A 27,051-nucleotide genomic window follows, 5' to 3' on the forward strand; every position below is an offset into this window, starting at 1 on the left:
AGTATCTCCACTTCATGGATTCAAGTCAAAAACTTGCCCATGTCTGCTTTTTCCCTCATTTTTTCTAGTTTACGGCGAGGAAATGCGTTTGCAATAAAAAATCAGCCACAGAAACGGGCACTTAACAACAATAGTTGATTGATTGTCGACAATTGGCAGCCTGACTTTGTATTTGTTGCTTTTTTGACAGCCGTATGTGTCGGACTGCAGGTGTTGCCTGGTTATTGATTTGTTTTTTTTCCTGTCCCCTTCCTAAGCCACCTTTTTTTGTGTCTGCATACCTTTTGGTCGTTCCAGTCTCGGGTCACAGTGGGGCTTACCAGTCTGCGTCCCAGGGCTTAGGCACAACTTACACGGGCTTAGGACCACACACAGGGAACCCCAGTTATACGATATTTTTCTCCAATTGAAATCGCGTCTGTGAAATGATAATCTTGTGAAGTCTTTAATATTCAGATACAATTTCAGGCGTTTCAGATTTCACAGAGATTACAGTATTTATAAGAAGAACAAAGTTGGTATAAATTTGTATTACATGGAAGTATTCGTCTGTATTTATAAAACTAAAAAAAAATTTGTAAAATAAAATTTTTTTTTATTTTGTAATTTTAACCATTTTGGTTAAAATATGCAATATATAAATATGAAATTATTCATAATTCGGCAATTTGTTTTGATAAATATATAAATTATTTTGTTATAATTTTTTTTTATAGCTTGACTGGAAAATATTATTTATTATTTATTTTGTACCCACTTTTTATTTCTTTTAAGATTTCCACATAAGATTATAATACAATTTTGAAACTTTGTATCTATAAAAAAAGCGTGCCAACAATTTCCTCAAATATTTTGAATTTCATGTCTATTATTGAAAGTTTCATAAATTTGCGGCATAAAAATGCAGACTTATCTTTGAGCGCTTTGTGTTGTCTTGACTTTTAGCACGTAATTATCTTGAAGTTTGCGCCCACACCGACAACGACGAGAACAACTAACGGCGAACGGGGCGAACAACGAACAGCCAACAACCAACAGGTAACACATGAGGGCCAAAAAAGACGGCTCGCGGCTTTAATAACCATAAAAATGGCAGTCAATGCAGCTTAAGGCCGAAAATGCCAGGCGCGCGAGGAGGAAAACCGAAATGATTGTTGGGCGCACAAAGTAAGCCATAAAAAATATTTAACACACCCTCGGACAAAGCTGTTAACAGCATTGGAAATGCGTAGGATAAGGCCATAAAAAAACACCCATATCGAGTGTATATGTTGCATTTGCTGCGACAACTGGCGACGAGTTGTTGGCAATTTTTCTTCTTTTTTTTGGTCTGCATCGGCGACAAACGACAATTAAAATGCAAACAAATTGAATTTGTGTGCGAAAGGTTTGGCTCTGAAGTATGGCTCTTTTGGCTAAGTGTTTTACGCCATAAACTCACAGCAAACGGCAACAAACAAGCGTGTTTGTTTGTTGTTTTCTTGTCGCACGCGTGCTCGCAACATTTTTGCGGCGAACGATTTGCGGCGAAAGTTGTTGGCGTTCCGTTATTTTAATTGCACCATGTTGCCCGGTAATTTGTCTGGCACTCGTAAATGTTGCGACGCTAATTGCCAGTGAACAAAAAAAAAAATATATTGGAAAAAATATAAAAAACAGCCCACAACAATGGTAACAACAACAATGTTGCCAACACACGTTTGGGTCGCCAGTTTTCCACACTTTTTCTATGGGTCCTAAAAACTGATTTTGTTGACGCTGAGCGTTAACGCCCAAAACCGCAGAATCCCAGGCCCCAAAAATACCACTCCACCTCTTCAGGAAAAACACCTCCTCCTTTGGCCCTTTCGGCCATGGACATTAACCTGTCAACGTGGCCAAGTTTGCAACACATTTAGTGGCCGGCCCGAAGGCGCAAGTTCAAATTGAAGTGCTAAGTACACTGTCGGAAAAATAGAAAAATGGAAATTTTATGTCTTAAATGACCATATTTTACATAATAGAGGTTAAGAATAGTAAAAAAATAAATAAGGATAAAATAACTGTGTTATAGAAAATATTTATTAATAAATTAAATTATGATATGGGATAGAAACGTTTTTTCCAGGATTTTACTTTTTAAAATTAATTATTACATTTAATTAGCCATTTTAAGTAGTACATTTGACATCATTGTTCCCCTACTTTATTGTCGTACTTCTATCCCTTAATTTTTTAGCAGTGCATCGTAACGCGCAGCAACTCCATCGCCGTTCCGTCCGCGGCTCTAATCTATAAGCAGTAATCAAATTTCAGCTCGCAGCTACCAACTTGCAGCGTACGTGGCCGCCACAGCCCGTAATTATGCAACACATGTTCAATGCAACAATTGGCCATAATTTAGTCAAAGGTAATTGAGTAAGCCCCGTCTCGAAAGCCCGGCTAACGCCAGGCCCCGGGTCCGCTCTATCATTATGCGGTCTCCAAGCTGCGCGACCAAGGAAAAGACAGACAAAGCCGGTCCCTCCCATCGGGTACGCACAGTAGTCGTAGTCCAGCTAAAAGTACAGGCCAACCTTGATTGACGACCACAATGAGGATTGAGTGATGGAGCGTCGCGATTCGCTGGTGCAGTGGGGTTCGGTGGTGCGGAAAGTCCTCGCATCCGAGGTGGTGGTTGCCACTGGGCGCCTGCTTGCCTTGTTTATTTATTTCTAGTTAGTCGCATTATCTTGCTGGACTGTTATTTAATTGTATGGCTCGATTGGATGAGCATCAAGCAGCCACCTGATTTAATGTGCACTGAAGAAAAATTTTTATGTGTTTCCTTCGCACAACATCCTAATTCAAATATAGCAGCAATATTGATTATTTGCTACAAAAATGAAAGATAATATAAACTTTTATTTTCAGGATTTGTATACTGGTTTAAAACTTTCTCAGTAAACTTTCATGATTTATTGTGAAAATTAAATATTATATAAATTAAATTTCGATCTTATTATAATATTCAATTTATTTTTGTTATATTCTTTTTAAACTAGTTTTAATGGTATTATAATTCTCATACTATATTTTCCAATATAAATATACTTTTAAAATAAGATTTAACTTTTCTAGAATTAAAATTTGACTTCCCAGTGTATCTCTCTGCCTCTAAAGAAATGTGGAAATTCTTGGTGCTGCGTCGTATCCTTCGCTCCATAATAGCTCCGGTTAATGATTGTGGCCAATGTGAGCTAAGCGCTTGGCTATCTGGTATCAAGGAAGATAGAAATTGTTCTTTAATTTGCGGAAATTGTTGGCAAAGTGCCGGCAAAAAAAATCGGACAAAAAGAGAAGGTTAAAGAGAAGTGAATATGTGGCACATTTAGTTCAATAATTTTGCATTTCCGCCGACAATTGGAATAAATATCACAAATCGGAGACCTGCGAAAAAATTTCCAAGCCACCCACACAGAAACGCCTTGGGCCGACCCACAGAACCGCCTTCCTATAGCCCGTATCTGGAATTTAGTATCTATAACCTTGCGCCGATTTTTCAAACAAACAAACACACACACATTTACACACAGAGAACATTGCTCAGCAATTTGGTTTGCAATTTTTGCGGTACAAAAATTATAAATTAAGTACTAATTACATGGACAACTACAACAACCATAAACAGCCAACGAGAAATCTTGGGAAAATCAAACGATTTGCCGCTTTTAATGTTCGCTGCGGCCACGCCCACCTAATGCCCAATGTGTGGGCGTTGCACTAATGAACACAGAAATCAAGAAAAAATGGAAATATCGAAACATTTTGTAACAAATGGAAAAAGAGACATGCACAGTAGAGCCAACGAAATACAAAAAAACAGTGATAAATTAAAATATTAATTACAATTGTTTATATGTCAATATAGATAGTTTTTTATTTTCTGTCCCTTAATTAATATTAAATTGTAACAAGTAACTTAATAATAAGCAATTAAATAAATATATAAAGAAAAATGTAATATTTATTTTAATGTTTTTAAAATGTTAAATAAATTGTATTTAAATAATTATTCAATCTCCATTGAAATATATGTATTTTTACTGTATTGCAATGCTTGGATGCCACATTTGATTGGTCGTTGTTGCCGTTCGTTGTTGCTGTCTTGAATGGGTGATAAATTATTTCCCGCCATTTACATAAATGCTTTGAATGCATTAATTAAAGTCCAAATGCCCTGACTCCCTCTTGCTCTCTACCCGGCCTAAGTCCCACCCACAGTAACGCCCCCTCCCAGAATATCTAAGACTGCAGTTGTCGATCTAATCAATTGTTTTTTATTATTGGGCCAGGCCCAGAGAAGCCATTATACCATTACGATTAGCGTATCGGCCTTATATGTGCGAGTATCTGTATCTTTTGTTCGGCGTCAACGGAGCTGCGTGTATCTGCATCTAGGGGATACGTATTCGTATGCATATAAGTATGTTGGCCGTTTTAAGTGGCTGCCGCCTAATTGTTCATAAAAGTCAACAGTCAATAGCTCTTTATGTTTGCGCTTGAAATTTATATTTATTTATTGTTATTTCTGTTCGCCAGTTTGGCTTTGCTGCAGCTTCATAATTTTTTTCGAGGCATTTTTGCCCGGTTTGGCTGTCTGTTTTTCGCATTCTGCAGTAGCCACTGGAAATGAGTTTTGTCTCTTTGAATTCCAAGGTCTGCCATTCTTTACAATTAGCAGCTAAATTTATGAGCGATTTCAATTTCAATGCGGTTGTTTGTTGCTTTTGCCTGGCCCGGCTGATCTCTCTCGTGGGCTAACGAGTTTCTGGCCAAAAGCCACTGCAGCAACGAATTCAAGAACAACAATGACAATCGTCTTAAATAACAAAGTCAAAGTCACTGACAGCATTTATAACTAATCAGAGCAAAGGGTCAATAAAAAATGCTAACGAATATATGTTATTATTTATTAAGAAAATACATGGAAATTATTTTTAAAATAATATAAGGTACTAAATTTATTTATAAAATAATTTACAAGTGTATAAGTTTTATTTAATTTCATTATTTTTTAATATACTCTCCAATATAATTCTCTATTGAGACAATGAAATGAATTTTCAAAAAATTTATAAGATACTATAAGAATTTTCTGAGTTTAGTGATCATCTTGCCCCATGAACAAGCCACATTTATCAGCGTTTAGATTCCACTTGGAATCACTCATTGTCACATACCATCTGGCTGACATAATTTTCTTAGATCACCGCCCAGTTTAGCGCCCATTTATGCAATCATGTAATTTTATTAACAATATCTATGACATTTAGCAATTGTTTGGTCACGTTAGAACTGCCGAAGCCAGACCGCAAACAATTACGTTTACGTGGTCGTGGTCAAAGGGGCAATTTGGTAGATGCTGCGATAAGCAGTACACATAAAGAAAAAGTGCATAGCTTACAACAGAGTCGAAAATCAGAATATAATATTATTAAAAAAGGTAAACAATTTTTATTCTCATTACATGCTTATGGATTTCTATAATTACTAGTTTTTGTAAAACAATTTATAGATTTTCTTTTTTCAATTTTAAGAGCTTTTATGAAGGTAATATGTTTGGACAGCTGAGACAAGTAAACTTGAATCAAATTATAAAAATATTGAAAACAATTTATTTGAATATTCTTGAGAATTAATGGATATTTCCCTCAGTGGTTTCACCCGCGCACGACTCGCTCTTGGACTTCGACTTTAACATCGCCTTTGACTTCCACTTTAACTCTAACTTATTGACAATGCAATGTAATTGTTTCCGATTAAGATCTTGACCAGGCCTTAAAACCGCAAAGTCTTTGTATCGAGGTTTTCAGTGTCCTTTTTTCGGGCTGGCCTGCATCATGTGTCGCTTGCAAATTCTTTTATTAATTATCCTGTGCTTAGGAAGATCCAAAGGCTGGTCAGCCAGGGAAGTTATACATCAGCTAAATGAAGATCAAAGACTACAACTTAATATTTACTTGGACTGCGGTGGCATCGAATTGCAAATAAGTCAGGATGTGCCCAACTTACTGCTAAGTAGTTCTCGGGAACAAAATAAAGTGTTGGGTAGATTCAGCTCTCGTTCTTTGATCATTGCCTGTCCTAAGGAAACCAAAGATAATCGAACTCTAAATGGAATAAAGGAACTTCTCTGGGGATTACAGTACTTGCCCATATTGTATATCGTAAATTCCAATATGGAATTTTATTTTCAAGAATCTTTAAACAGAGGATTTATTCATGTGCTGGCTCTGAATTTACGGAATGGAACGCTCCACACCTATACACCGTATCCCAAAGTTAAAATTCGCAATATAGATAATGTGGAGCAATTCTATGCCTTGAGAAAATTGAAAAATCTACAAGAACAGGTCGTGCACATTTCTGTGGAAACGATGACGCCCCGATGTTACCACTATACCAATCGTTATGGTGAAAAAGTCTATGCTGGTTATATGTACAGGATGCTAAAAGGATTTATTGAAACCTACAATGGCACTGAGAAGCATGTTTTTGGGAATGTGGATACCATTCCGTATGAAGAGGGCCTGAAAGCACTTGGAAACGGAGAAATCGATATGATGCCTCGGATTATTCACTCCTTGGAGTGGCGTTACTTCTACCGCAGTCACATTTTGTACAACATTAAAACATTTATCATGGTTCCTTGGCCCGAACCCTTGCCAAAGAGTCTGTACTTTATAAGACCCTTTGGTAATGCTGCTTGGTTAACTTTCTTGGTGAGCTTTATCTACGCCTCCATCGTCATCTGGTGGATAAGATATAGACAGAGGGAGAACTCTTCCTTATCTCGTTCTTTTTTGGATGTGCTGCAGCTGCTGTTTCAACTTCCCTTTAGCAAAAAGTGGCACTTCAACTTGGGATTACATCAGGTGCTCACCTTCATCGTCCTCTTCACCGTCGGTTTTATTCTGACAAATCTGTATACCGCTCAGCTATCCAGTTTTTTAACTACCGGTTTGTTCAAAAGACATATCAACACCTTTGAGGATCTATTCCGTGAAAAACGCACATTTTTGGTGGAAAGTTTTGACGCTGAAGTACTACACAACATGACCAAAGCCAATATTATCCAAAGAGAGTTTGAAAATATTACACTAGTTACCTCGATAAAGGAGGTTTTTAAACATCGCAAGAGCCTCAATACTACTTATGTTTATGAGGCCTACGAGGATCGCATTGCATTTGAGCTGCTACAGCAAAAGTATCTTCGAGTACCGATTTTCAAGACCTTAAAGGAGGTCTACGACCAACAGCCTGTTTTTGTGGCACTTCGTCACGGATTGCCTTATGTGGAGCTATTCAACGATTACCTTAAGCGAATCTGGGAGTCGGGCATTTGGGGTAAGCTGCAGAAGGAGTCACTTTTTGAAGGAATCGCCAGTGGAGAAATTAGTTTTCGGAAGTCAAAGTCCCGCGAAAAAAAGGTCTTTGATAAGGAATTTTATTTCTTCGCCTACATATTACTGGGAGTGGGATGGTTTGTCAGCACTATCGTTTTTATTTTAGAAAGGTTGAGAAAGTAAATCACAATTGGGTTACAAGGGCTTTAAAATGGATGATACTTATATAATTTGTAAAATAAAATCTTTACTACATCCAAAGAAAATAATAAAATAAAATAAATATCCAAGGAAAAAGGACTTAATGGTAACAAGTAATATTTATGAGAAATGGGTACGTCTATTTAATATTTGTAATTCCCCATAATTATAAAAATACTTATGTAACTTGAAATATCATATTTTAGAGCTTGTCACTGGATGACTTGCAACTTTTATGTGCTTTTCCTAATATACCTCTGGCTACCCATTAGATGTATTAAAAGTGGCATTACCACTTTGCATTATTTCAGGACCTGTAATTATATAATGATACCATTTACGGACTTGTGTGTAATATTGCCTATAAAAGAAGCACCGAACTGTGGTTTCTAGAGCCAGTTCGATGGATTTGCTTCACCTCAACACTCTTCAAAGTCTTTCACTGCTGGACGGAACTCGCTTGGGTCAAACAATTCAGGAGCTGAATACATTGTACCAAACGGAACTAAATGTGTTTTTGAACTTTGGAAATGGTTCTGATATCTTGGAAGCAGCACGGCAGCCTTTTGTACCCACTCTTTCGATCAAACGTTCAGAAAACCAAATGGTCCTGGAAGGAAATTTCAGTAGTTGCACCCTTACTGTTTTGTATCTGGAGGATGAGTATCTGTATCGTGATCTTAACTATCTTATGCAATGGCTTTGGAAATATCATCACCTTCAAGTGTTAATATTTTTAAAAGGAGGAACTTTTAAAAAAATAACTCAAGTATTCAGTTATTGCTTTAATAAAGGATTTTTCAATTTACTTGTAATGTTACCGGATTCGGAAGGAATCTACAGCTTTATGCCCTATCATGAATTGCGTATTTTGCACTTTAAAAGCGTCAAGGAGTTTTATGATCACTCTCGTAAGAAAATCGATTTTAATGGATATAATATTACCAGTGGTCTTGTAACAGCGGGAGCTCCTCGTTGGTTTTCCTTCAGAGATCGTCATAACCGATTAATCCTATCGGGATATATGCTTCGGATTATTGTGGATTTTACAAATCATTTTAATGGAACCGTTCGCCTAAGGGATGTGGTAACTGTAAATGATGGCCTTCAACTTTTGGCCAATCGTTCTATAGACTTCTTTCCCTTTCTAATCAGACCGCTTGAAAAGTTCGCAATGACAAATATTCTTTATCTGGAGAACTGTGGGGTTATAGTACCCTCGTCAAGACCTTTACATAAATGGGTTTATTTGATCAAGCCCTATTCATTTAGCACCTGGATTACTTTGCTTATTATGCTGATATACTGCTCCTTGGCTTTTAAGATTTTAACCGGAGGACAAATAAGTCTCAGCGCCTCCTTTTTGAAAATTCTTCGATTGGTATTGTATCTCTCATGTGGCAGAGATATGGGAAAACGACCATCTCATCATCGTTTCGTACTCTTTATAATATTAATAGGCTCAGGATTTATATTCACCAATTTGTATCTGGCTCAACTTTCGAGTAACTTGGCTGCAGGACTCTACGAAAAACAAATAAACACTTGGGAAGATTTGGACGAAACTGATGGAATCTGGCCTTTGATAGACGTGGACATAACAACTATGGAAAAACTTATCCCCGATCGAAAGAAACTACTGAAACGCATAGTGCCCACATCTGAGGCAGATGTAGATATATATCGAAGGAATCTAAACACAAGTTGTATTCACTCAGGATTTTATGATCGCATTGAGTTTGCTCTGTACCAGCAGCAATTTTTAAGACATCCCATTTTCCGGAAATTTCCACACATTCTGTACCAGCAACCTCTTCAAATTTCAGCTGCATTCGAGCGTCCTTACTTGCAGTTATTCAATTGGTTTGTCAGAAAAATTTTCGAAAGTGGAATTTATCTAAAAATGAAGGACGATGCCTATCGACATGGAATTCAAAGCGGCTTATTGAATTTCGGTTTTCGTGATCGGCATTTGGAAGTGAAATCGAATGATGTGGAATATTATTACCCGATTGCTGTATTGTGGTTGGGTGGCTTGACTTTAGCCACCATAACCTTTCTCATTGAATTGCTTATGGGATCAACTAGAATTAATGTTACTATAGACTTTAGTACTAAAGATTGAATTTAATTTTTAAAATATTAAAAATAGTTCCTAAAAAATGCCAGAGAAAATTAAACTTTTAATTGTTCATACCTCAGTTCCTTTAAAAATTTAAATCAAATCGATTGTATACTATTTACATACTTAATAAACAACTGCAACCAATATTTAGCAAGTATCTATTGAATACCCAGTTTTGTGAGTGCAATTTCTGGTGTCATATTTTGTTGCTCAGTGGGGATGTAAAATAAACTTTAGTCGCAACCGTTTTCTTCCCATAACTCTCCACCCAACTGTAATTACAACGAAAATACGCTAAAATATTTTGCCGGCAAGGTGACGCCTCCCTTGCGGCCTCATTTGCATGCCCGTTGGCTGCACTTGTCGCGGCTCAAAATCCACTGCCCAAATGGCCAAATGGCAAGCTGGCAACCTGCAACTGGCAATTGGCAACCGGCCAAAGTTGCAACTGCCTCCGAAGGTGTCTTCGATTATTGCCAAACATTAATTATTTGCGCGCGATTTGGCGCCCGCCTCCTTTTTTGTGAAAGGCCTGGGCTAGTAGTTCAAATGTTTATTTTTCTGCTCTCCCCTGTGTATCTTTGATTGCTGCCTACACTGGGGAAATTTTTATAGTGAATAAGAAAGTGTTTTAAATTAAAAAAGCTTTTAAAGATTTTATTAATTGTCTAATTTGCATAGATAGTTTTTAATGCGCTTAAGTGTCTCCTAATATTTTAAATAATTATAATTATAATTAACTAAAAAATAATCCCGATATTGGAGGATATAAATACAATATTTATTATTTTTATATTAGCAAAGTATTCAGATATTAACGTTTTCTGTGTGTAAAATCATCAGACACAGGCAGCAATTTTTGCGCAACGAATGTGAGACGAGGGACGGTCAGGTCGAATCTCCGCCGTCCTCTGTCCTCCAGCTTGGCTTATTTATTTTTGGCCAAAATTGCACATTTTCCCATGCTGCTGTTGCCGGTTGTTGTGGTTGTTGTTGTTGTTCCTAGCCGATGTTGCCAGTTGTTGCCTGGCTATGTTGTTGTTGTCGCGTCTAATCAAGGAGCGGAGTTAAGAGTCGCTGCTTTGGTCGCCCCATTGCCATTTAGCCCGAAGCGGCTGCCTCAGCCAAAACGATGAATATTGATTTAATTGAAAGTCATTGAAGCACACGTACTTCTTAGACACGAGTTTCGTAGTACCCTATTAAGTGAGGGTATGATGTGATTAACAGGAGGTCTTGATTAAACTTAAATATATTCTCGTTTTTATTTATTCCGATTTTAAGAAATTTTACCAACTTGCTTAAATACTTTATTTTTCTAGAGGTATAACAATTTATTTTTATTTTAAAAATCTACATTAAAAAAAAATAGACATAAAAAAATGTTGTTTTACAAAATTATTGTTTGATTTTTTAATAATATCCGCAATTTTGAAAATATATATAATAATAATATTTAAACACACTAAAATGCATTACCTAAAAATTTAAAAATATATGCTTAGTTTACAATATAAGTAAAATTCATTGTTAATCTTATTGTATTATAATCAGCTATCATTTGTAATAGAGGTATCTATTAGTTCGAATATTGGTTATCTTATAGCTGCTGCAGCTTTCCATTTGGCGTGGCAGCGAACCGACCGCCGATCACAGCTTGTGCCCTCCCACATGCCAACATCTTCACACAAACAACAACAACAACAGCAAAGACACACACATTACACACACCCAAATGTGGAAAACCGACGCCCTGGCAAAAGTTTTCCCTGTATTTTTTGTTGTTGCTGGCACATTGACACAGTTTTCCATGGCAGATGTGCCCAAGCCCTGCTCCCCCCGCCCACCTCCTTGCCTCTTGAATTTCCCTCCGGCGACTCTGTCTCCCCATATTGGAATTTTGTCGACTTGTTTTTCTTTTTTTCCCACTTCGGCATCGTCGTCGCTGGCGATGCTGCCAAATGTCAAAAGGTTAATACGTGAATTAACAGCAAATTTCTTTGACTTGTGTGTGACTGCAAGCTGCTAGTTGTAGCCGATGCCACACGGAAATAAATTTCTAGATATATGTATATTTTCTTTTTTAATATACATTATTATGGAAAATGAATTATTAAAAATTTATAGTTTAATATTTACTTTAATTGAAATAAATAATTAAAAGAATTTTATATAATTGTTTCCAGCTAAACTAATTGTATTTTATGGTTTAGCTATGCAAGTTTAAATATTTTAAAAGCTTTCCCCAAAAATAAAGTAGTGACCTTTTTATAAAATATTTTATTTTAGTTTAAAATAAGTCTTGAAAAATATGAATATTTAATTGTTAATTAAATTAAAAAAATTCTATGAAATTAACAATAAAATAAATTATTTTTTGCTGTTTAGTTGCTGTTACTAGTCGCTGTTTTTCATGCAGCTGCTGCTGCTGGCGCTTTCCTTGGAATGCGGGCGTTGCTGTGTTTGTTTATTTTCTTTTAGGCGGCTCCGCTTTTCTCGTGGGTTCCCCTAATGCATTTGGGACACCAGCATGTGGTCGGTATGGGTGATTTTCGTGTGGTGGCTTTACAACATATTACATTAAAATGCTTCTTTTTGTTGTCCATTCTTTTAAAGCTTTTCGCCTTCTATGCCAATAAATCAATGGGAGTTTCGGTGGGCCGAATTCCGATCATTTTCCCAGGGTTAAGTTAAGTGCGGGATTACCCAAGAAAATATCAAGCATTTTTAAGTTTCCCACATGAGAAAATGTTTTTAAGGGAAATTCTTTTCTAGAATTTTCAGCTTAATTTTATATGTTAGAGATTAGAAAATAAACCCTTTGGGGAATTAAAATGAAATAGCACAAAAGTGGTTTAAAGGCAAAAAGTTTCAGAAAAATGTATTATTATTATTCTGGAATATATTGGCACGTCGCTTTGACTTCTTTAATATTTAAGTTCTGAAATTTTTATATATCTTAAGATCCTTTCGCAGGATATTGAATATTACAAAGCCTAAAGCTTAAAAATTTCCAGGACTATTATTTTTCCTACCCCAAAAGCTGTTTTGTATAACGGTTATCCTTGCAATTAGCACGTACATCAACCTGTATCCTGAAGGACATTTTCCGCAGTTCAGCACATCCCCTATAGGTGGCGCCAACAAATACTTCCCTCCCGCAACTGCATTTCAATTATACAAATTTTTCAATTACTTACAAAAATTCCATTTGGCACGCTCGATTGCCTTTTTCACCAGATGCCATGAGTAACCCACATAGATGGCGATTAAGCGGACAGAGAGAAAGATATGCAAGCCAAACCGATCCGAACCGAAATAGAGTCGTATGTCTATGCAAATTTTTTGCGCAGTGGCAAGTGCATAATTTTTATTATTATTATTTCTCAGGCGCTTTGGTATCTATGGCGCTATGCTAAGAGTGCCAATCTAGAGTAGATCAAAAAGCGCAAAGCCTACGGAGCAGCGAGTGCCGGCCCACTTGGCGACTGCCCACTTGGGTTTTCCAGCTCAATTCAATTCATTAACCGAGCTCTGGCGGCGATTAAATCGCTCAGCCCATACTATGTATATCTATATTATTTGAGCACATATATATTTATTTTTATTCATTTTTTAATGGAGCCGGCCGCATAATCTCCTGCCAATTTATTGGTATTTTCATGTGAATTATGCTATTTCAATAAAAATTCATTTTTCTTTTATTGCCACACATTACGAAGAGTGCGCCGGCGACTTTATCTTAAATCTAGTGTGAAAAGTGGTTCAATCGCGATAATTTCAGACAGCAATATTTTTTTTTTACATTTTAATTGATTCTTAATGGAAAATATGCCTTATCACGATGGCAAATTTATGAAATGTTAATTACAAAATACACGATCAACGTAATTTGAATCCAAGTATTTTGGTTAGGTTTTTTTATTTTATTGTTGCGAAAACTGTCAAAGACTTTTGAGAATTCCATATATGATTTGATATTAATGGTTCGATAAATGAAAATAATCACAGCAGGGAACGCAAAAATTTGCAAGAACTGCAATTAAAATCAGAGATCGTAAACAGAAACCAATTTAAAGTGGGGGAATTGCTTTTGAGCTATTGCCAAATTTGCATAGCCTTGGGCATGGTCTATTGATTTAGATTAATTGTCTAACTTGTCTAGGGTATGTTGGTCAATTTTTTATTTATATATTATGGTATTATTACTGTCAGAACTAAATTCTTAACTGTTTAATAACTTTATTTATTGGTTATTGAATTTCTAGACTGACTTTATGACTAACTTAAACTACGACTACGAACTTAAAAAAAAAATAAAAATTATATGGTCTACAAAGGAGTTTGAATGTCTCTGCATAGTAGTATTTACAAATCAATTCTCTATGACATTTAAGGAACATTTCTTAAGCCATCATTAAACAAAATACTATTTAGGACAACCCCCCAACCCTAATGCATTTTTTATGACCACTCAATTACCCTGTTCTTTTACTCAAACAAATACATTGCAACATTTTTCTGACATTTCTTTCCTACTTGGCATACTTATATTTTTCCAAATTATCATTTAACGATCGATAAAGTTGAAACTAACCATAAAAACCTCAAGAATTGTATTAGACTTGAAGAAAGTTCTTGATCATTTTTATAGCGCTCCAAGCTTGAACTGATCTCCATCACGATGTTTTCTATTTAACGATCACTCATTTGAATTTATTAGTTTCCATTTCGTGTGCTGGCATCTGGCTTTCATTTCGTGCTCACTCGCGCCTCCACTTGACTAAAATTTAATATCATAATTCGAATTTACAACATTTTAATGCACTTTGCTCGTCCCATTTCATGGCTATTGCTTTTTTCCGAGAGCTGTCCCATATGGGCGACCATTTAAATTCCCAGCTGTGTTCTTCTTGGCCGTTTGCCGCTGGTGTCCGTGCATATTTGCCGCTGCTTTGACGCCATTGTTGCATGCAACGCGTCGGCGGCAGTCGGCAAAATGAAATTTCATATTTTCTTATTGCACAACAAACGCAAAAAAACTGCAAACATTTTTTCATAATTTTTATACACTTTGGAAATAATTTTTTTTCAAAGCAAACAATTTACAAATAAGAAAAAAGGAAGTAAACAGTAAAAGCGTAAACTTTAATAATTTTTAGAACATTTCCCAAATTGTCTGGAATTGTTCTATAAATTTTGTTTAAATAAATATGTCTTATTAAAAATATTAGAAATTCTTTCTCTGCGCAGTTAATCATTATTTCAATTTGAATTTTTTTAATACCAAATAAAACCAAGAATATATTTCTTCTAGTGATCGAGTCTGTGCAGGGCTCTAGTGGACTGAGACTTCATTTAATGTACTAACCAGCCCACTCCAAATATTTATCCACCCAGCCCCCCGAAGGCGTAGACAGTCGCATTTAGCAATTGCAGACCAAACTGAGCCATGCCATGGCCAAAAGCAAATGTCGTCGTCGTCGCATCCTTTTTGGTAGGACGCCTGCCTGGTGCCTGTGAAGGGAAAAAATCCTTTTTGTCTGCGCCGCGTCGCCTTTCATTTCGCGGGGCGTTAATATTAAAATGCATGTAAAAATGCAGCAGTCCTTTGGGTTTGGGAATTTCGCTGAAAAATGCTCCCTTCGGTGGTGGTGGCAAAGCGAAGCTCACATATGTGAAAAATAAGAGAACCAGTGAGATTGTTTGCCATAAGAAATTATGATACGTTTAATTACCAAGTGGAGCACGTGACTGGCGAACAAGTGATGATGGCCCATTCCTTCGGCACTTGGCTCGTTCATTAACAGCTGCCAACACATTTGGCATTCTGCATTCGGATTCCCCAAGCGCCTTTCACAATTTGCACCTTTTTAATTAACGTGATTGCAGTTGGCACCTCACCTTCGTTTTTCTTCTCCCCACCCGTGTTTCATGTATGCAAACGCGTTGATCTATGTTCTACGTGCTGAATGCATCGCTCGGCACCTGACTGCCACACCCCCTGAAAACAAACACCTCCCATGGGGTTTTCGTCACTCATCGCCCATCGTCATCATCATCGCTGTCTCAAGTGTGCACTTGCAAGTGACGAAAAAAAAAATAAAAAGAGGAGAAATTCTAAAAAAAAAATCTGAATAAATCATAGAAGAAAAAAACAACCTAAACTTGGAAGGCGTCTGGCTTTGTCTTTCTCCATAACTCCATAAAGCGAAAGTTCTGTTTGTCGTTTCGGTTTTCGGAGTTTTCCAGCTCAATGATGTCACACAATGTCACGTGCTCTTCTGATTTTCTAGCTGCTGCGACAGGTTCATGTGAGTCCGGGCCATGGAAATATCCATGTTCTCACCGGGATACTCAGCATTTATGCACTTCACCGCGCACTCAGTGGGTGGTTTTTCGAGCGATGGGTGGAGGTCATTGGAGGGGGCGGGAGTGACAAAGAACTTTGCCGGATTGGTTGAACTTTAAGGAAATGCCAAATTATGAATGGCAAAGGAAGCTGATATGGTAGAATGAAAAGCTGCAAAATTAATGTATTTTTGAGGGGGATCGTTTTGTAATAAAGCCATTAATATGATTGAATCTCTTAGGAATTTTTTTTTATTTTTACCATTGAATGGTAATATCCTAATTAATGTTTTTGATTATTATTATTACTTACAAAATGTGGGAACACTAGTATTCATAAACAAGACAAATTATAAAGTATTTCTTTTGTAATAATTAATTAATTTTAAACAAAAATACTCTGTGTCGAAAACTGACTAACAGGTATATAAACAAAAAATATTTTTTAGAACATTTAAAAAAAATGCATTGTATTAAACACATTTTGATAATTTTTTTGGCATATTCTTTAATATCTTTATGTCGCCTTGTCTTATCAAGTACACTTCCCCTGTCGAAATAAATTATATTTTTTGTTTCATACTTTTGGTGATGTTTCGTGTGAACCCTTTGCTGAACCCTTTCACACTTTCGTCCCAACTTAAACGACGATCAGCAGGCGATGTCCGGGTACAGTCTCCTCTTGCCATTATTTTTTTTAACTGGCGTGGGGCTAGCACTCAAAACAATTTATAATTTCAACGCCTTGAGATAACAAATAGCCCCAGTGGTGTGCATGATTCGACAATTAATCAAATGCCGCGGCGCGTCGCGTCGTTGCTCGTGTTACTTTTTCGGCATAATTACGTTAAAATGTGGCACGGAAAATAGTTGCAGGCCAGGCTAAGAGCCGAAGTCTTAGCACGGCTCAGAGACACCGAGATAGACAGTTAAAAATGACAGCAGGCCAACAAACGAACCGAAGCCAAATGACAAAACCCGCCGTCACAAAAAATAGTATAACAAAAAAGTTGTGGGTACACAACGAGCCAATGAGCCAAAATGCAGCCGAAAAAATAAAAAGGAAAGAAAACATGGCCCGATGATCGATTAGGCCAATGCAGTCGCTCAGTCTCTCGGCTTTTGAGGCCTTTTGAGCCCCAGTCGAGTCATGCAAAACAATTGCGGCCACAAATATTGGAACAGCGCCGAATATTGGCCATGACTATTCCCCATTTCTACTGCCGATTCCATTTGTATTTCCTAGGTTTGGCATAATTTGGCAATTGAATTGATTCGGCCAAGCCCTCTGGCAAAATTTGGTTACGCTCACGTTCGCGGCGGCGGCTGCAGGAAATCCAAATCCAAATCCAGCTGAGGGAAATCCGAATAACCAAAACCGTAACCGAAACTCCGATAGCGATACCAAGTCCCAAGCTCCCAATCGAAAAGTTTTCGGGGCTCGGGAAAAAGGGTTTGGCTGTGGCTGTGATATTTCATGTTCGCCGCCGCCAACGCCAAAGTTCTGGGTATTGATTGATCGAATCTGTAGGCGAAAGATTGGTGAATTTGGAATTGGAACGTCTAAATACAATATTTTATTCCATGCCCCTTAGAGCAATGGTTAAAGTTCTGAATAATTTGGCTTGCTCTCGATAATTTTAATTATTGTAAGTTTTTTTATTAATCATTTTTATATCAGTAATTAAATTATACAAAATTTAGTTCAAGTCTAAAAATTAAAAAAAAATTAGCATAGCATACACCTTTGTTAAATTAATTTTAATTATTTAAATAGTTGATTGTAATATGAAACATTGTTAAATTTATTATAATCCATACTTAAATTACTTAAATTCCTTTTAAATTTTGTATGGTTTTATAATTGTTTTTCTTAAGGACCTCGCTTCTTTTATGTGACTATTATTAGAATTTGCCTCCCTGATAGCCATCGATTGATAACATTTTGTCGAACATAAAAAGCCGAAAAATCGGAAAAAATCGTTCTGTGTCGGCATACAACTTAAAGCAGCGAAAACATTGAATTGTTCCGCGTTATTGTTGAGCAGTTGAGCTCGGTGGTTATTTTACTTTTTCTGTTTTTTTTTTTCCTCCTGTGTTCCGTGTTCCATGTGCAATTTTTGCATACTTCAGCAAACGCGTCATATTTTCGAGTGGTTTCGCTAACATGCAAAGGACACTTGAGAGCCCAGGCACACAAGTGGATCCTTAAAGAGCATTTCTTCAGCTCCTGCCATCCATCGCAGATGCCTTTATCCGGGCAGGGGCTTGAGAGTATAGCTACATTCTGAATGGGCCTGATGCGAAACCGGGCTTGGGGGTCTGCAATGCTGATGAAGATGGATCTGAATGCTGAAACAGCAATATGATGGGCAGCAGGCAAAAGCTTACCCAACAACATCGTTACACTTTTAAAGCATTTATCGGCTCATCAGGCTTTAAATTTGCCATTTGGCAAACAACAAAAACAACAATGGATCTTATGGCAATCACAGTGGCTGAAGAAACAACAAATATGCAATATGCAGATGCAGATGGCTCCCAATGGAACTGCACACAATGCTTGTTGCCATTTCCGCTTCCTGTTTAACCATCACACACACACACACTGGCACTTCGCAGTGGACAGCAACATATCCTGTGCATAATGCGAATATCATTTACCGTGTCAATCACAGTGCACACATCCAGGCCATGGCCATTCAACCAGTCAACCAGTCATTCGGGCCACAATACAAAAAAAAAAAATCGACCGCAGGAAGCCCGGGGATAAAGCCAATATCCCGAGTGGATTTCCCAGATCCCCAGTCGAGTGTAAAATGTTTTGCGGTCATTTTAATATAAAATAATTAATTTCTGCGTAAATATTTATAACAGTGAAAATGTGCCGCATAATTGATATGTTTGCCCAAAAGGCACACATTGCAAAATAAATCTAAACAATGGGGCAGGGATCATAAATGTTCAATGAGTTCAGGAGTTTTGATTTATTTTGACAAAATAAATAGCCGTTATGTCAGTGCGAGCAAAATATAGATTTTTAAATAAAAACCTTCCTTTTAACTACCATAAAATAATGTATAGATCTATTAATGATTTTTAATTTTATTAAAAAAAAAACATGTTTTTTAAAAGCCAATAAATCTTTAAAATTATATTTTTAAAATTAAATTCTTAAAAGGCTAGAAAATACAAATATTTTAAAGGAAAAGCAATCCTTTCAGCGAGTGTTTTTAATCATTAAATACCCATTTGCCTTTCCCTGTGTAACAGCAACCAGAAACCAGGAGACTGGCATTTCCAGGACGAGACCAAAAAGCCCCATATCTGTTTGATTTGTCCAATTGTCCATTGTTATTGGCAGTCATCATTCCAGCCGTTTCAATTCAATCATTACGAAATGAAATAAGCATAATGAAATGCAATATAAATGCATTAAATGCATCTGCTGTCGGCCCAAATCAATTTCATTCCAGCCATTTTCTCCATGCGAAATTATTGAAATTATTGATGCCCAATATTTATGTATGTATATGGAAGGGAATGCGAATATGAGGCTTGGGCTTTCGGTGCGGTTCTCTGTTTGGGGAATTGTGGTCATTTTTCGCAATTAAAAGCTTTACACATTTTGCAATCAATATATGAAATAATTAAATAAAATGTCGCTTAATTAAATTGGCACGACCTTTTTCGATGTGGCTTTTGCCGAGGAATGATGATGATGATTCGAGTGATAAGCAGAAAAAACAGAAGCCAGGGCAGCTGAAAGCCTGAGGAATGCGTTTAATTTGTACGATGACTTAAGTGTAAAATACCCTGCATTAATGGGAATAAAAGATGGAAAGTTGTAGATTGTAAATAAAAAATCGATTGGTTTTCAAAGTATAAATTTAATAATAAAATAATTTAACAAATAATAATTTTGTTTATCGAAATGTAAGAGATTAAATCAATATTTGTTCAAATTTATTTATTTAAATATATACCTATTTTCTGCTGTTGAGATAATTTTTATTGTTATTTTATTTTTTGGAAACGTGGAACATGATAAATTTGGATATATTTTCCAAAATTTCTTTTTACTAAAGAGTATTAATTAGTTAGGCAATTCTCAAATTCAGATATTCGCCTCTTGTTTACGCATCTGAGCTCCAATTCTCGCGCATCACAAAAATGTGACAGCTAGTTAGTGTCGAAAAGAGCAGTCTGCCCCTCGCAGTTGGCCAATTAAATTCAATTGAAGTTTTCTTATTCTTGTTTTTCGTTTTTGGTTTCTGTAGGCCGCTGGCTTCTGTTTATTTGTTTACTCTTTAACGCCTGCGCGCGTGCCTCAATTTAGTGGCCCGAAGTCGGAACATTTTTAATGCACTTTGCCACATCTGCGGATAGGCGATAGGCAAATGAGTCTGCTAATAAAGTGGGGGGTTTTCTCGCCGTGTACCCGCTGTGTGCCGCCTGTCAGCATATCAACGCAATTTGTGCACTCGCCAATAGACGAGACCGAGTCCGAGAAGCGAAGACGGCGGCAAATTATGGCCAACGATGCTCGGCGACTGCGCAAAGTGCCTCATAAATTCACGTCGCTGATGAAGTGATAGTGCGAGGAGTAAGAGTAAGAGTACGGTCAAGAAAAATCGGCTAAGGAGTCGCACAGGCAGCCTTAGATTCAGATCCAGTTATAGCCATAGCGACACGGCTAAAAAAAAACAGATTTTGATACAGCTTTATCCAAAGTTAAAATAATTCTAAGTTTACGGAAATACCACAAAAAATTGTGATAATTTAATTGTGGTAAGTTAAATTAAGAATCTATTGTATTGTAACTCACACCTAAAACTTTCGCATGTCAACCTCTCCTTGCAAAAAAAATATTAAAAATTAAATCCCAACTAAGGTGATATAAATTGATTTCTTCGGAAAAAATCCTTAAAAAATTACAGTCTTTCAGTTCTAGCTCCTTGATCAAATATTTTACAAAATATCATGATTTTTCTCCGTGTATCCAGTGTAAGCTGCATATTGTTTATTGCAGAGCTATGACTTCGCCGCAAAAATCAGCACAAAAAGATCCAACAAAACAACATTGTTGCTCAATGGGACAACTAATGTGCTGCAGATAGGAAATAAAGGGGAAGCCATTAGAAAGTGCAAAAACAAATTGGCTGCAATCGCGAATTACCTAAGCCGTCTTTCACTACGAACAAGTGCTTCTAATGTGGAGAGGAAAGCCAATATACAAACCTATATTTTCAGTACGAGCCCGAATAATAAATGCTCCACTCGAAATTACCTTTTAATATTTTAAGTAAGAGTTATATATTTTTTATAAAGACTACACTTAAAGATACTTTTTTATTGATACTAAAAATTAAAGTTAGAATTCCTACTTGATGCTAAAAGAAAGATTATCAACCGGTCCACTTCCTTATTCATTTGATTGATTTATCCCTGCCATTGACACAGTTTCTACGGTAATCTCAGCTGGCTTACAACACTTTTTGGCCGGGTCCATTGTCAGCCCGCTTGGCTATTAACCGACCTTCGACGGAGGCCAAGGACAATGGCAGGACGAGAACGCGTAATTGAAAGTACGCGACCAAGTTGTAAAGCAGATGTAAGGACATCAAGTGTCTGCCGCTCGAAGCCGCTGAGCTGAAAAAAACTGAAGAAGAATTTACCATAATAAAAATAGCTAACGCCCAGCCCGAGATTCAAGATTCAGTGAGATGCCATAAGCACAAAGGCAAACTGTAGATAAAAATTCAATAAGCCAGGCCAAGGGCCCAGGAGCAGGAAACGCCAACCGAGACCGTTAAGCCCGAAGAACAAGGGGGCAGGGGGCCTGCGGTTGGGATTTTGTGGCCAATAAATAAAATTAATACGAACGCACTTGAGCACAACTTGACCGGGGAGCAGGTCTCCGACGAAAGGACTACGTTTCTTTTTTCTGAGGTTTTTTCTTCCATCTTCCCTCCCTCGGCTCGTCATTTTTTCTCCATTCTCTACTGTGTGTTTTGTTTGTTGACTTGTTGAATGAGCCGAAGACCAAGGGCCAGGAGCAGGCCAACTGTTGACTGGCACTTGCAGCCTTATGGCCAAGCCGATATTGAAGGTAAATAGAGATGAAACTGAGGGCTTAAAGTCGGGCCAAGAAAATTGTTAAATTGTTTAAGTAAATTCTAGGAAATTGAAAGCTACCGGAATTTATTTTTGAAAGAATTTAAGTACATTCAAGTTTCAAATCAGAAGAGTAATTAAAGTAGTATTGAAAAAAATCCCTAGGATTAGATTCAAACTTTTTAGTAATTATTTAAAAAATATTAATATATTGGGTTAGGTAAATTTATGTATTTAATTTTCTAGGAATCCTTAAAAACTATCTAAAATTGTCTTACTAAATTGATTTAAGAGTATTGTATTTTTGTTAGCTACTTATATGAAAACGCAATTCATATCACACTTCCGTATCTCAGTCAATTATGTTTAGAGACTAAACTTTCACCTCATTCAGGAAAATATACTGCCAATCGCACATCGTAATTCTGGCCTCCCGAAATTCTCAAGGCGTTCCCACAATGCAATCATAAAATAGTCAACTCCAGGGTGCATCCGCAGTGGTGCAATTCGAATGCTGACACGTTGATGACCCCGCAATTGAACTGCCATAAGAAATCACTCTGCGAGGGAGAGGATTATTTGTTGGGGGGTGTTAAGCAGCAAGAGAAGTGGGTGGATTGGGAGGTTGAGGGGGCCAACAGTGCACCGCCCACTTTCAACACTTGCCACAACAATGGTGCGCAAATATTTACCAGCCAGCCGCAGCAAAAAGGCAAAGGCATCGGATCAGCGGCTTGAGTCTCAGCCTCAATTTGAAATCCAATAAAATTTAATTGGAAACTTCATCACGGGTGCGAAAATTCACACTCTAAGCCAAGGCAGGCACGACTCGGCTGCCGTTTGCCGTAAATCTATTGGCCAAGGCTTTTCCAGTTCCCAGTTCCTAACCCCCAAACCCCACAGAAAACCCCCTTCCTCGATATATCCACACTATCCACACGTTTCGTTTTGCACCTGGCGGCGTTTCTCTTGGGGAAGCATCGCGATAAGGAAATATTTTTCATACGGTCGGTCGGTCGGTGGGGTGTTCATTTCGTTCCATTCCATTCCGTTATTGGCCATGGCAATATATGGCTTATTTATGATTTTCCTTTTGCCATGCCATATCTCTCTGGTCCATTGTCGACATTAATCGCTTTGCTTCGCTGAAAAGTATAACATGAAATTGGGATTGATTTATGTTATAATTACAAAAGCCAGACGCATATTAGGGGGCCGTAGAGGAGAGTAAACAGTGGGGCAGTCGATATAGATTTTGATCTACACTTCGAAATTGGTCGTAGGTTTCAGAAATTGTAATTCCGAAACTAAAGTAAAACTTTTCAATCAATGAAATGCATTTGTTATGTAAAAACAAAACTATATTCAGATCAGTATTCGCTGGTTGACAAAAGTCCTTACCTAATCGATATTATCGAATCAACCATTTAATAATAATAATTAAAAAAGTTAAGTATTCAACCTACTAAAAAGCCGTTAAAAACCAAAAACTTAATGTTTAAAAAACTGCACCCAATTTTTGGTGACCAAATTATGGTTGATGTCTCTGGTTCATGCCTCACATAAAAAATACTAAAATACCGCTCAAAAAACAATGAATTTCATACACTTCCGAAAGGTAACCTTTTACGGAAATCTCTCAAATGTACTCGCAATGTGAAAAATACATTTTAAATGACTAGCTTCCGTTTATTCTCTTGTAATGTACAAGTTAAAAAAATTAATTTTTTGAGCCAGTATGACCGTAAAATAAAACACGAATATTACCAGTTTAACCAACACTAGACCCTTAAAAAAATTGTATTTTCTTGAACCACGTGTATTGGGCCAAACTTTTTGGCAGACGCTCAATTTTTCTTTCATCAACTTTCCTACTTTCCTCATCATCGAAAAATGCGAAAAATGGAGTTTCATAATTGCGATATAAGCATTCATTATACTTCTGTGAGTGTTTTTAGCAAATATTGTGTTCCTTTTACTAAATCACTTATTATTGTACAGAATTCCCCAGAATCAATTCGCAGTCCATCTTCCCGTTCCCCTCGCTCCACTAGTGCTCCGAATTTACCCGATTTACTTCGCCGTATCCCAGGTTGCCCTCGAATGGAATTTCATAATTGCCGTATAAGGTTTAATGATTATTCTGTAAGTGTTTTATGTTTTTTAGCAATTTTTTTTATTATAAATATTATTATTATGCAGAATACCCCAGAATCATACCGCCGCCCAGCCCCCGGTCCCTCTCGTCGCCGCTCTAACCGTCTTTCAGCTTCCGCTCCCTATGATGCCGATTCACCTCGCCGTCTTCCAGCTCCCGTTCCGGTTGTACCGGATCCACCTCGCAAAGTCGAAGCTTCTGACCCTAATCCTGGTGTCCCCGCTCACCGCCCCCCTGTCGACAATGTCTCAAAGTCGATTAAAAAAGAAGAAATCTAGCCAAATTACGGAATATTTTCTTCAAAGGCCAAAATAAACAGAGGCTGAAGATATGTTATAGATCTTAACATTGAAAATCTTCACAAGCTTTCCTCTACTTAAATTGTCTAAATTTTAAAATAAAGGCGAATTAGAAGAGCTAAGCACTGTATTTGTCATTTTAAAAGATAATATGATTCTCAAACCAAATTTCGAACTCCCTCTATAAGCAGTACAAATATTCCGTTTATAAGTTAATTATGAAAAATTTGGTATATTTCTTTCTATTCCTGTATAAACTGTATAATTTTGAGAGCTCCGGTCGAATCGACTGAAAACAATTCAACCAGAGAGAAGATCGAAAAGGGTATTGTGTGTGATGATTAAAAGTCTTCAGTGAAATGAGATCGGTGGGTTTTTTTTTTTCTGTGTTGCATGTGCCGGTAGTCTAGATCGGATGATGACGTGGGGATTTATGTAGCGCTATCCTCGATGAAGTCCCACCAGTCCTTTTCGTAACCCTCCCTCACGTGGCACAGAAGGACATGTCGTCGCTTTTGGCAGTAGTGCGATAAATCGAGGACCTTCTGCTTGACCTCGTACAGGTTCTTCACGGTAATTTCTCGCTCCAAACACTCGGAGATCTTCTCGGTGGCCATTTCCATATCCTTCTGGTTATCCTCGAATATGATCTTCTGATTGTTGTTCATCAGGTAGAAGGCAAAGACATAGCTGTACATCAGAGTGGTGCGACACTGGCAGAGAACATTGACGGCATCGCGCAGAAACTGGACCTCAATCCAGCTCATCTCCTCTTGCATATCCTCCATTTTGGCCTGAACACTGGCGTTCAATTTGTTCTCCATTTGCATGCTCTGCATGTGGTTCATATAGCGGTTATAGTAGTGCAGGTATCGGGCCATCGAGGAGCGATACTTTTGCTGGGCCAATCTGGCCTGCTTGGCCTCCTCCTCGTCGAACCGATTGCAACTGTACCAGGACGAACCGTGTGGCTCCCAGGATCCCAAGCACACCCAGCAGAAATCATAACGGCAGGAAGGATTCTTGCAGACCATGTGATTGCAGCCACCGTCTTTCTCGATCGTCACATTGCATTTCGGGCACTCTTTGGTGTTCTGGGCAATCCAATTGGAGGTCTCCGAGTCCTCGAGGCATTTCTTCAGCCACTTCTTCAGCGAACTGCAGCTGGCCGGTTCGTGCCAATTCTCGCCGCAGGCAAAGCAAAACTGATGGCCACACTTGCAGTGAACTGCCCTTGGCTCGGCACAAACGGCCTTGACGGCATGGGTGCAATTGGGGGCGGGACACCATCGCATCAGCATGTTGCACTCCACAAAGGTGTTCGTTATGAGCTGTTGATATCGCTCAACAACCTCTGGATCATCGGCTAGTTTTAGAAAGGATACATAGTCCACTAGGATGTCGCAATTGGCAGCTGGACATTTGATGGTGTTGGCCAAGCCCTCGCTGCAGGTTTTATTGGCCAAGTATTGTTTCCAGCAGGCGGCGCAGAAGCTGTGACCACAGCCCAAACCCTTGAGCTCCTCGCAGGGGCAGAAGCAAATGCCACAGAGCTTCTGCAAGGAATTAGAGGATGATGTCGAGACCTTACTTTCCACATCCAGTTCGCTCTTCCGCTCGAAGGGATTCACCACGTGGGCACGCTGGAAGAAATCCTGCGGACTGCTATCGAAATAGTTCTCGAACAGCCGTTCCTTGTCCCACTTGAAATGATTGAGTATAATCCGCGTGACCTGCGGTGAAAGATTTAGGACATTGTTCACCTCGTCGATGATGTTGCGCTGGTGCTGGACGATCTGGTCCACCGAAAGGACCTTGTACACAAAGTCATCTGCATCGGCACTACGATTAGGATTCTCCGCCAAAACGATCCCCGTGCAGGTATCCTCGCTGTCGCTGTCGAAATTTCCGCAACTCATGTGACTGTGATGCGAGTCGCCGTGATCCTCATCAGAGAATTCCGAGTCCGAGTTCATATTACCAGCATGTGGGCTAAAGTGCGTTAGAATTTATCTCGCCACAAAACCCTAAAACATTTGGGGATTTTTTTTTTGTGGAGCTGATGGGACAACAACAGTGACAGCAGCAACAACGTTTATCAGACCACGTGTATCGATTTGAGGAATATTGAACACGTTCTATGCGATGAAATGTTGTATTTTCTTCGTATTTCTACTGAAGACTGAACCTACTCGGTTGACACCTGACAAGATTTCCTATTACCTAACTTTTAGAAAAATTATTTTGGGAAATATTAATAGTGTTGAAAGTAGGAAATAAAACCAGAAAAAATCCAGAACCTGTAAATTTTTTAAACCTTACCTTAGTTGCAATAAATGCTGTGTAAATTAAAACATTAACCAATTCCTCTTGAATGACAACCAAACGCTAATGACTTAAAAATTGAATAATTTATTATTTAATACAAAAATT

General features: G+C 37.8%; 3 protein-coding genes and 1 long non-coding RNA gene across 4 annotated transcripts; 3 read left to right on the plus strand and 1 right to left on the minus strand.

The window, feature by feature from the left end:
• The first annotated feature begins 5,861 nt into the window (after positions 1–5,861).
• Ir67c (Ionotropic receptor 67c) lies at positions 5,862–7,550 on the plus strand. Its single transcript, XM_017148811.2, has one exon. The coding sequence runs from the start codon at positions 5,862–5,864 to the stop codon at positions 7,548–7,550; it is 1,689 nt and encodes a 562-aa protein (XP_017004300.2).
• A 421-nt stretch (positions 7,551–7,971) lies between these two features.
• Ir67b (Ionotropic receptor 67b) lies at positions 7,972–9,693 on the plus strand. The gene has a single exon (XM_017148812.3). The coding sequence runs from the start codon at positions 7,972–7,974 to the stop codon at positions 9,691–9,693; it is 1,722 nt and encodes a 573-aa protein (XP_017004301.3).
• Positions 9,694–23,975: 14,282 nt separating this feature from the next.
• On the plus strand, positions 23,976–24,741 carry LOC108062232 (uncharacterized). The gene is made up of 3 exons (XR_011418538.1): positions 23,976–24,105; positions 24,163–24,306; positions 24,364–24,741. It is a non-coding gene; the product is annotated as an uncharacterized lncRNA (long non-coding RNA).
• Positions 24,742–24,928: 187 nt separating this feature from the next.
• On the minus strand, positions 24,929–26,808 carry LOC108062229 (E3 ubiquitin-protein ligase ariadne-1). Its single transcript, XM_017148814.3, has one exon. It carries the CDS (start codon positions 26,592–26,594, stop codon positions 25,050–25,052), a length of 1,545 nt encoding a protein of 514 aa, XP_017004303.2. The 5' UTR covers positions 26,595–26,808; the 3' UTR covers positions 24,929–25,049.
• Between the last annotated feature and the right edge of the window lie 243 nt (positions 26,809–27,051).

The sequence above is a fragment of the Drosophila takahashii genome, chromosome 3L (genome assembly GCF_030179915.1).
Source record: "Drosophila takahashii strain IR98-3 E-12201 chromosome 3L, DtakHiC1v2, whole genome shotgun sequence".
Classification (NCBI taxonomy): Eukaryota; Metazoa; Arthropoda; class Insecta; order Diptera; family Drosophilidae; genus Drosophila; species Drosophila takahashii.

Bases quoted from the DNA above. Each gene is read 5' to 3' on its own strand.
- LOC108062229 (XM_017148814.3), bottom strand. From the start codon at position 26,594: ATGAACTCGGACTCGGAATTCTCTGATGAGGATCACGGCGACTCGCAT.
- Ir67b (XM_017148812.3), top strand. From the start codon at position 7,972: ATGGATTTGCTTCACCTCAACACTCTTCAAAGTCTTTCACTGCTGGAC.
- Ir67c (XM_017148811.2), top strand. From the start codon at position 5,862: ATGTGTCGCTTGCAAATTCTTTTATTAATTATCCTGTGCTTAGGAAGA.